This window comes from Blastocystis hominis, assembly GCF_000151665.1.
Source record: "Blastocystis hominis, Singapore isolate B (sub-type 7) whole genome shotgun sequence assembly, scaffold_12".
Classification (NCBI taxonomy): Eukaryota; class Bigyra; order Opalinata; family Blastocystidae; genus Blastocystis; species Blastocystis hominis.
In genome coordinates, this window is record NW_013171819.1 from 479260 (window position 1) to 491035 (window position 11776).

At 45.0% G+C, this 11776-nt stretch overlaps 1 protein-coding gene; it reads right to left on the bottom strand.

Annotated features, from left to right (window-relative positions):
- Positions 1 to 201: 201 nt before the first annotated feature.
- GSBLH_T00001652001 (uncharacterized protein) lies at positions 202 to 780 on the bottom strand. XM_013040079.1 has 3 exons: positions 751 to 780; positions 593 to 719; positions 202 to 560 (listed from the first exon to the last, which is right to left on the bottom strand). The coding sequence occupies exons 2-3, from the start codon at positions 612 to 614 to the stop codon at positions 319 to 321; spliced, it is 264 nt and encodes an 87-aa protein (XP_012895533.1). The 5' UTR covers positions 615 to 719; positions 751 to 780; the 3' UTR covers positions 202 to 318.
- Positions 781 to 11776: the final 10996 nt, after the last annotated feature.

Sequence of the window (11776 nt, forward strand, 5' to 3'; positions counted from 1 at the left end):
GAGGTATGTGTGATAGATTCCTTTTTCACTTTGGGCGTCGCGGATGTCGTGATAACCAAAGTAAATAGGGGCAACGCAGTTCCTCCCTAATAAATGGAAGATAGTCCGTACATTCCCAACATTGATACAACATTGCTCGCCATTAAGAACCGAATAAGACGATTCAATCATCGATGTCCGTATAACAACAAACGATTGACGAGAAGAACAGAGAATACGCTCAATCAAGCCGAAGTAATGCAGGATACCATCAAACAACGGATGGAGAATGAAACTGATGAAGAGAAGAGCAAGCAATATGCCAAAATACTGAAAGAATTAGCCGACTACATCCAACCAGAGCAGACCATTGACGAGAAATTGCAGGATCTTCGACAAAACAAGGAGAGCATGGGCATTATGAAGTTCGATTGGGAACTCGATTGCCAGGACACATTCCTCAATCAATTCACACTCATCATTGCTCCTTCCAAGTCGGGCAAGTCGTTCCTCATCAATCAGTTGTGCTACGAGATACCTCACTCGTTCGACAAGATCTGCTTCTTCATGGGAAAGGTCAGCTATGAAAACAAGTGTCCACAAGTGCTCAAACATGTCGCCAACAAAGCAGGCATCAAGACGCAATGGATCAACACGGATAGCGAGGTGCGTCCTGACTTTACCGATAGTGAGGACGTCGCGTACAAACAATTGAATGACGATGGATCAAGTGTGGCGATCTACAACGACACCACATACCCCTCGATCTACATCTTCGACGATTTATATACGAAGCCGAACGATCACTGGGTGGTGAACTTCATGGACACCATGGCATGCATGAGTCGACATCGGAAGACCAGTTGCTTCATTGCTTTCCAAGGATTCACCAAGTTGAGCAACAAGATCCTGGACAACGCCACTCGAATCTTCTTGTACTACGATATCCTTGGACGAGAGGATCTGTGGCGCAAAATGAAGATACCACCACCGAGTAATTTGAGTGAGGTACTTCGTGATATCCAGATGGGCATGCACACACGATGGTACTACTTGGATGACGATTCGCTGGTCGAGTACGTCCCATACGAACTGAGTAGCAAACAACAGGCAATCAACAAGATGCGATCGAAGTTACCGAAGGCATTGAGTGATGAACGAAAACGCAAAGAAGTGGAAGAGAAACAACGACAAGTGCAGCAACTCGAAGAGGAACTAGGCAAGGGTATAGCGAGAAGTGAGGACAAGAGAAACAAGAGAGACAAGAGTCGCACGTACAATCTCTTGGACATCAAAGAGGCCGTTGAAATCAAACCACAGGACTACAGCAAAGCTATCAACACCAAGGAATTCCAGTTCGTACAGAAACCGAGAGACGGCGTGGCGGGATATTATCCCGCCGGGACGACGAAGTCGTCCCGAGACATGGCAAACGTGGATCAACCTAAAGATAGCAATGTACGACAAAGTAAAAAGAAAGGACTACGATCGAGGTATGGACTGGCATAGCCAAAGTAAAAAAAGGATCGACCATGTTTACTTTGGGCTAACCATCCAAGTCACTTCGCCAACCAAGGCCAACACGAGTCTGCTTTGCTTCTTTCTCTATTTCTGGAATAATGTCAAATCTCTCTTTTTCCCATACATCCATTGGAATCGTATAATGAGTCTTACGTACCTTTTTCCCACCATACTTCTTACACAAGTCTAAAAGGATTTTATCGATCTCGTCTTTGAACGTGAAACCATTCGGTATGTCTTTCACTCTATACACACATACACGTCCCTCTCTATCCATTTTGGAACATGTACTCTTCCATTTATCTGATTTAACATGTTGTGAATAGATGTGCACATTATCATCATTTTCAACGATAATGTACGTTATGAAAAAGTACCATTGTTGACCTACTTTATTTGGCACACGGCGATCCTTCAATTCCTTGTTCTCATGGGTCATCTCTTCGTTCTCATGGGTCAGCTCTTGGTTGGCATGTGTCAGCTCTTCGTTCTCACGTGTCAGCTCTTCATTTGCCTTTCGAAGGTAGTCATTGTCCTCCTGTCGAAGACGTGTTAGGAATCTAAGCACATCGCAGGCAAATGCAGGATCGGTCCACATAAGGCATGCGTGAAGTAACTCTTCGCATACTATGTAACCCTTGTTTGTACCATTGAATTCAGGGGTTGTAACATACTGAATCACGTCGCAAATATCAAACTTGCCGTTTTGGGTGCCCTTTGACGGTAGGCCCGAATTCGGGCCTACCGTAGATTGCCCCTCTTGACCCTCGTTTGACAGGTGGCTGGAATTCCAGCCACCTGTTTTTGCCATGTGTTCGATCAGTTCTTGGGTTTGCTTATTCTCAAGGTAATATTTGAATCGCTTGTTTGTACCGTGCTTCTCGTTGTACTGTCTCAACAGATCAGAGACAAGGTACATGCGAATACCATTATCAAGGCACATACGAATCTTGTAGTCGTAGAAGTCAATCTCTTCGAATTTCATTTCTATTTGTATTTATGTATTGAACTCTTTTAAGTACAATAGTTATCCCTTACACCCTCTGGATCGCCGGGTCAACAGCGTCGTGCGTGAAGTGAACATGTAGTGCTAGGTAGCCACAGTTGTTGGCAAAGATCGACTGGTATTTCACTTTGTTCACACGGAACACACGGTTCGTACCTGCCAGCGGGAAGTCATTCATCTCACCAAAGCTGTCCTGGTAGTTCAGTGTGCCATCGGGTTCACGGAAGCAAGACACGAAGTGGCCGAGCTTACTATTATCCTCGAATGGTATCCAGATGATGCAATTCGCTGGTTCTTTGTACTTCTTTCGAATGGTATCCAGATGATGCAATTCGCTGGTTCTTTGTACTTCTTTGCCAAGGACTTGTACTTGTCCAATTCCATCACATCGAAGTCGGGTATCTCGAGTTGCTTGGCCAGATTTCGAACTTCATCGAAAGTCATTGGTTCAGCATCCACATTCATGTATCCATGCTTGTAGAGCCTACCTAATACACTCTCCTTCGAATCACTGACTTCTCTATCTTGTTCTCGTTCTGTGGCAGGGCTGTGAGAATGCGATTCTTTTTTTTCGTCGGGACTTCAATTGCTCGTGTCTCGTTGTCCAGGTCAGAAATATCGTAGCCAGTGCCGGCTTTGCTTTCCTTGCCCTGAATCTGGTTTGCCACATCGCTAACCGTACCCTTCGCCATGTCACCTATCACATTCGCGAGCTGCTTCACGGTGTCCGATCCTGTTTTCTGGTTCACATAGTTCAATCCCTTGTTGATCGCGTTATTCGCAGCATTCGTGCCAGCATTCACCAGAATATCGGTGATGGGTTTCAACTTCTCGGCATTGTTGTCGTACCAACCTTTGATCTTGTTCCAAGCATTCTTGAAGAACGTGCCAACACGACTTGAACCGGCGTACAAGGCTCCACCTCGGACTTCAATGTTTTTACTTTGTCGTTCGATGGCTTTCATGGTCTTCAACACGTCGTCGTAATCGGATGGGTTGATTCCATTGAGGAACACAGCAGAAGCTCCTCCGAATTTGAGTGCACCTCCCTCCTTACCACTAATCAAACTTTTGAGACTCGAGATGATCTGTGGAGCCATCTGAATGAGTGCCGGGATGATCGTGGCAGCAAGAGTACCAAGTGCCCCGCCTTTCTTAAGTCCGGTTAGCTCGTTCATCAATTGCGCTTCATTGAATGCCAGTGCGCCACCTGTGTCCGAAGAGAAGCCAATGGCACCACCAGAAGCATTAGATTTACATGCACCGGCGGAACGAAGTTCCGCCGAGGGGGAAGCTGTGCTTCCCCCTGCCGCACCTCCTCCTCCTGAGTTAACGTCGTTGGTCGCCCCATTGAAAGCAATAGCACCAGCTGTTTTCGTGGGAGACCGATGGTCTCCCGGGGCGATGTACATCGCCCCCTTCGTCTTACTAGCTCGTTTTGGTGTTCGCTTTCGTGATCGCTTTGATTGCACTGGTGCTTCGAGTTCCTTGTGAAGATTCAATGTCTTGCGTCGATCCACAATCGTTCCACTATCCTGTTCTCGGAAATCGGGTTCGCCATAGAAAGCAGATATATCAACAGTGAATGGAATTGCCATTTATGTATGGGGGGAAATCTACGATTTCCCCGGGGCGACTTAGTCGCCCCTATGAATGGGGAGAATGAAATTCTCCCCGGGGAAGCGTAGCTTCCCCATTCGTACAAAGTGAAAAGAAATATGGGGAGGCTATGCCTCTCCCGGGAGCAACTTCGTTGTTCCCTACATTCCCTCTAGTGACTAGCTCCTTCTGCTTTGAACATATCCTGGATCGTGTTATATGTTCGCTGAAGATATTCTTCGTAAGTTCCTGTTGCAACAATGTGGAATCTGATGTACTTCTTCACATCGGCTAAATATTGAGGAGTTAAATTATTGCTATTAGCTACCTGTATGAAGAAATTCATCAAATACTCGTCTTCATTACGCTCACGATAGGCTTTGAATAGACGAGAAAATCCGACGTCATTTGCAAATTGAGTGAAATTAGGATTGTTTACATTGCGAGCAAGCAGACTTGAGAAAGCAATGAAATCATTACGAATCATTTCTTTTTCAATCTCATCAGCAGTAGCATTATCTTCGTTATTACCTTCGTCGATCAGGGCTGCGACTTGATTTACTTGTTCGATTGCTTGAGGTGTAAATCCTTGAGTATTTACAATTTCAGGTTGACGATCACCCAAATAGATCACAGCTTGAATTTGTGGTTGATTCATGATCTGTCTATAAGCCTGATTCATCCTGTCATTCATTTGCATATTCTGATCCATTATTTGTTGCTGGACCATCTGATTATTATAAAATTCATTTGTCAACATGTTACCAAGTTGAGTCTGTCCATTAGCAACATCTGTCAGCAAGTTACCAGTCTGAGTCTGCCCGTTTTCAAGAGCTAGCAAATGTTTATTCGTAGTTTCTATTTCTTTACCCAGAGCATTCGTGCCATCCATTAATTGCTGCCTAGTCGCCTTTCCCTCATCCGACAATTGATGCCTAGTCGCCTTTCCCTCATTTTCAACCGCATTGCCAAGAGCTACCAGATTCTGATTCGTAGTCTGCAATTCATTGGACACGTTTTGAAGCAAAGGTGTGTAATGATTGACTGTTTCAACCAACCGTTTGTTGGTTGCTTCATATGCTTTTGCCAACTCAGCAGATACGAATTGCTGAATGAAGCTATTTCGCTCTAGCCACTGTTTCAAGAAATCATTGTACTGATTCTTCAAGAACTCCAACAATTCATCGATTCGCATTTCACTTTGTCTTGGAATCATTGCTACGATATCAGCAATTGCAGGAAGATCGGGTTTGTTTTCAATTCCTTGGAGACGAGTTTCAATTCCTTGCAGATATCTATTACTCTCCTGAATCACAGCTTTCTGCTGATTTACCAAGTTACTAACATTCTGCAACAACTTGTCGTCTCCTGTCGCAATGCTTTTTGCCACTTCAGCATAATTGCCATTTAACAACTTGATTCCTTGGTTTGTATTTTCCAATTTTGCTTGTACACCATTCAACAATTCCAACATCTTAGGATAGCCCTTCTCCGCATCTTCTAAGAAGTTGATTCGTTCTGCTACTTGGGTGACTACTCTGTAAATTTTGCCAAGGTTCGCCTGGATATCGAAGCTGTTCATCACAGCAATCACTTCATCCAACTTGGCGATAATGGACGACACATCCATCTGTTGTACGATCTGATTCGTCACATTCACAGGTTGTGGTTCGGGTTTGACCAACCACCGACCACGTTCAACACGACCTGCAGATACCAAATCTTTGTATTTCGGACTACCTCGTTTCGCAGAGTGTGTCACACCTTTAACATATACTGTACTATTGTCATCATTCCACAGCAGGACTGCTCGATCTGGATCACCTTGTGCTGTCACATCTTCTCGGAGACCAGCAAAATCATTATTAATCATTGCATTCTGTCGAGTAAATGTGTTGATGCTATCACCCATCTGTTGAGCTGCATTCGATATTTTGTTCGCAGCATTCTTCATTTCGTTGATGCGGACTCCAAGATCACCAGGTATATTCACGATTTGTAATTCACCGGCCGGTGCTGTCGGGAAGATAATACGATAGGGTGATACTGGCTCATATCCAAATGGATTATCAAAGATAGCTCGTTTCTCCATATCAGACAACTCGTGATTCACAGACTGGACAACGATCTTGTTGAATTGTCTGTCAATTTTGGCATTGTAGACCACATTGTCCTCGAATGAGTACAACAGCACGTTCTCATCGTCAATTCGCTGCATTTGATATCCACGCATGTCAGAGACGGATACACGGCGACGTTCAGCGGGTGAGAGATTCATGTACGAATCAAACAAGGTTCGCTTCTGTCGCCATTGTTCGCTCCTCATTCGCTGTTGATTGAATTCACTTTCAACGACTTTATCGAAATATCGATTCAACATCTTGTCCATCATGTTTCTCGACTTCACTTTGTGTGGCTTGTATCGAATGATTGGAATTGTAGCAACGTATTCATCCATTTACTATGGGAAGAACAATGTGGGGCGACTTTGCCGTCTCCCCTACTTTACTTTGGTGTAACAAGATATCGTGAATGAGATGTACACATTCGAATTTAATGAGATCGGACGGTCATTCGCGTCTGTCAGTACCCAATCAATGTAGTCCAGGTTCGATTGTTCAATCACATCGATTGATAGGTTGTCCCAGGTGATCATGTTGTTCAGTCCCATCGATACATGAATCAGGTTATCGATCAGCGGACTCTTCAGACCGAATGTTTGAGCATTGATACTACTGTACACTCGGATCACACTCATGCCATTCGTGATGTCGTAGGGTTCACTCGCTACCATGCCTGCCTCAACGATACCTTCCAACTTGAGAATACTCGTGTAATCAGGTGCGCCACTAAGGTCAACAGCGGTCGCCACATCACTGTTCAAGTATGCTCGGTTAACATCGTCTACCTGGATGGAATCGGCTATCGCACGGCATAACTCGGTAATCGAGTAGTAGCCAGGACCGACGTTGTACACCATTTCAAACCCTGACAGCATCTGTACCTTCACCACATTCATTGCACGAATGTTCCAGAGAGAAGTGGTATCGATCTTGCATGTAATCGAAGTGATCTTGTACACAAGGTCACGAGGCATGATCACTGTGTTGAACGTTTCATGGTATCGTTCGTTGTTCTTCGGAATTACTGTATTGTGGTTAATCACACTTACCGGTAGTGCACGATTATGACTCATTTATTGTGTAGAACATGAAAGTGAATGCACACTGTAATCGGCATTGGCAGGGCAATCGTTGCACCGGTCTTATCGGTCAACGAGAATGACCATTTGCGACTTTTGGGTACCACGACGTTCATGTGTGCATTCTCCGTGTACTCCTCGTTCAATACAACCAACGGAGACTGTCGTCGTTCTTGCATGTTGTTCACTCGATCAAGGACAAGGCAGGTGCCAGGCGATTCTCCCTTCATAGTCGCTCTGTCGATTACCATGTCGCTTTTGATGAGATTGTTACTCGTGAATTCATGTTCGTACGTTCGAGCAATGTTGAACACTAGATTCATTTATTATTTCCTCCTGAAACAGTGAAGCCGATCAGCAGGTACACGTTCCCAATGAACGATAGCGGGTCACCATTTTCGTCCTTCAATTCGTACACGATGCGATCAAGCAATTCAGAACATGGTACCAACATGCGATTCTTGTAGAAGTAGTTCTTGTACAAGCTGTCCATCGGGACATTCGCAAGCAGTGGTATCGTCTTGCTTTTCACGATGTTGCAATACAGCTGTATGTTCGATAGACCGTTCGTGATATCGACAGGATACTCGGCAACCATCGGACCATAGTTGGCATAGTACACACCATCGTCGAAAGGGATACGCCATGTATGCGATTGCGATCCTGAAGCGGGAATGATCGTGCCAAGGTTACCACTCAACGAGAACACATAGTCTGCGTGAATGTAGTACCCATCTGACTCGGGTATCCATCGTATGTTTAGTGCAGCAGAGTTGAAACATTGGTTCAATCGCCATACCAAGTCAGCCTGAGTCAGTCGTGATGGTATGCTCCACGTGAATGTCTGAGCATCATCCGTGTACGTGATATCAGTCTCAACATTCTCTCCATCGAGACTCATCACGCCGTACGGGAAGCGCATCGTTGAATCACCCTTGTACGTTTGTGACTCTTCCCAATCAACGAAGTCAGCCGACGTGAACGAGTGGGAACCTATGAATCCAACGCGTGTAGGCTGTATGAACGTCACAGTCATTTCACGATTCGTGATCACACTCCTATTGATCATGTTCGTTGCAGTCAGCCCATCAATGTTTGTCATCGCAAACTCGTAAGGTGTTGTCAACTCGGGCATCCTGATGTAGTAATTGCGATGAAAGGTGAAATCGATTCTACGAGTCAATCCTGGAGTCAATGGCAAGAAGGGGTTGTCATTGGATATGACTAGCATCGAAGGATGATCATTACTTCGAGGACCTATGTATACCAGACCACCATTTTCCACTCGATCAAATATCCGATATCCATCGATTGCATTGAAACCATTAGCAACCATCTGCGCGATCTTCAAAGCACTGTATGATCCTCGTGCGATTGTTACATCCACTGTCTTGTCGTAACCTTCTAGTCCAAGGACGAGATGTGTGGTATCAACCCAGACACTATCGTTGTACACACTGTCCTTGGAGTACAATGGCCCGAATGATCCACCACGCTTATCGTCGTTAATCGTCATAGGCACGTTCATGTTCTCAGCTCTCATGTCAAATTCGAGGTCAGGTGCGTAAGCTTTCGCAGACCACGTTACTGTATCATCTGCTTTGCCACCAGTCCATGCAATGGCTTCCTGGTGCGATGATGTGATATCACGTGCCTCTTGGTACTTCGCATTCAACTGTGATAAGCACGAGTTCCTGAGTGATTCCAAGGACATCAGTGTTTCCGTGTCTTCCGTTACGTAGAATGTGCCAGAATCGAACAATGAACCATCACTATTCGTCATCGTGTACGTCACTTGTGGCTTCAGTATGAAGAAGGGTGTAGTCGTGTACAATTCCCAGTCATATTCGACAAAGCACGGATCGAGGTATGCATGACCACCAAGTCCTTGATCATTCGTCTCATCGGGTGGGGTTTCACTATTCGCAGGATCGAATTGAGTCTCAATAGGTCGCTCGATGCACAGGTTCTGCACAGATGGAGACAGTTTGAACCATGGAGTCCATTCAAAACCATCGATCGTCGTGTCCACACTGGATCGATCGAAATACCACGATTCACTTTGATCATTGAAGCGTACATGGTCATCCTCGATCGTCATGGATGTGAGTGGCAGCACTTTCACCATTTCAGCACCCACAGCCTCGATGAACTCGGTAAACGTGTAGTATCCAGTAGGCAATATCAACACGTGCGAGTCAGTGCCGTCACTAACAACCACTTGATTACACGAGGACGACATGTAGTACCGTTTCGGATTGTCAAGTCCTTTCACCAAGGTGTCCGATTCAAATCCGAGAATCGATTTGATCTCTAGTGCTTTCGTGAAATCGATCATGTAGAAGTGATTCACCGTGACGTGGAATGCATTCTCACCACTGTATACCACTTCGAACAGGGCATCACTAGCATTCAGCATTGCGATGATCGTCTCGATATCGTATGCACCGCGTGGTATCGTGATCTCTTGAATCGTACTGCCAGCATTGATTAGCACCACTTGATCAGTCGGCACGTTGTGCAACACGAAGTCCGTATACAACGACACAGACGAGATGTAGCACTGATCGAATGAGAGAGGATTGTCCAGCTTCACTTCCTTCTTGGTGGTATTACCGAACACTTCAATCATGGAGAACTGATTAGCAGAAGTGACGCTATTTTCACTTTGCTCGTACACATCCTCAATCGTCAACTGGAGTTCGAATTCGCCGTTCAATCGCATCATCTTGCCATCCATATCGCGGAAGACGAACATCAATTGATCAAACCGAGTGATCATTGGTATACGCACGTCTTCCACAGTTCGCACGTAGTCAGCCGTTGGATCGTCAATGATCATCGTGGTGAGCAGGTTGTTGTTCTGGTTGGCAATCTTCAGGTCCGATGATCGCACGATCGTCGAGTAGACCTGGATCACTTGGCGATTTCGCGTGATATCAATCACGTTCGAACCGTAGAACGAAGAAGGCAGAATGATCGTTCGTCCTTCCAAACCGAGGATCTCACGAATGTCAGGTGCATCTGTGAAGTCAATCGTGTGTGGAGACTGAATCCAGATACAACCGAACGACGAGGCATTCGTAGATATGGAGAACAGCGTGTCAGACATTGTATTGAGCAAGGCAATGATCTCACTGATCGTGTAATAACCAGCAGGGATCGTCACAGTCTCGTCATTGCTGTTAGTAACCACATTGGTCGTGTCTACGTTATTAAACATCGAACCATTAGGATGAAACAGGACAGTCATGGAAGTGATATAGGGATTCTTGTACTTGTACGGATTAACCCATGTAAATGAGCCGTTGGTAGGTGAGCCTTGAATAAGCATGGAGTAGTGCATGGTCTTTCTCTCTTTACCTTAGTCAACAAGACAATGGGGAGGAATCGAAGATTCCTCCCGGGGCAACGTACGTGGGGGAGCATAGCTCCCCCGGGACGACGAAGTCGTCCCTCGTTGCCCCATCACATCCATGGATACCATGGCCTACAATGGAAGTCAGGTTAACATTGCAGGAATTGGCCGAAATTGGCAGCCATGGGTTTCCGCGCGTTTCTTGTTATGGACATCGAGGTGAGCAGGTAGACAATGGCAGAAAATGGCCGAAAATGGTCGAAAAATGGTCGAAAAAAGTTCACCGCGGTTATTTGGTAGAAAATGGATTTTCGCGCATCTATCGCCTTTTCCCTACTACTAATACCACTCTGGAATGATCATGATATGTACAATAGTAATATTATTATTATCATTCCAAAAATATGACGTATTTCTTGTACGTAATGCTCACAATTTTACTGGTAATGATATCACTTGGATTGTTTTTGACTCTATTTCAGGTATTTTATGCCTTGTCTATCTCTGGGTGCGATAATTCTGACTACGAAGCTTATTTAGCACACTACAGCTCGAAGAATGGTACCAACAATCCTACCTACTTTTCGTAAACTATGTTGATGCATAATATTGTATAGGAAGCATTTAAGTGATTGGCAACAATCTTGTGAGGACATCCAGAAAAAGGCTCCCTACAGAAAATACCCTATGAATTTCTCCATTCTATCTGATTTTAGTGACGAAGACCTGGAAAAAATGATGGATCTTGGAGTGAAGTATTCTGGAGAGGGTTCCTATGCTGAGCCTGAGAGTACTCCTGCACCCTCCTGGCCAAACGAGTATGTTGTTGGTCGTGATATGTGCGAGGGAACTGAAAAGTATTCTGTCTCGAACTCGGACTCCACTTCATGGGCCAGTGCTTTGGTTCTTGCTGCTGAAGCTGCTTTGCGAAAAGAGGGACGTGATGCACACTTTTCTTTGCCCTATGTGTTGAAGTGTTTGAAGGAAAGCCAGGAAGTTGAGTTCAATGAAGTTTCTCCATCAGATATGATAGAGTTTGTTAGAGAGAAGGGTTTGATGACTGAAAACGACGCCAATCAGATTTCAGAAGAAGATCTTTGTACTGCTGATG

Coding starts and splice junctions, on each gene's coding strand:
- GSBLH_T00001652001 (XM_013040079.1), bottom strand. CDS start 614: ATGCCTGCTTTGTTGGCGACAT. Junction 561..592: donor GCCTGCTTTGTTGGCGACAT/GTTTGAGCACTT, acceptor TTGTTTTCATAG/CTGACCTTTCCCATGAAGAA.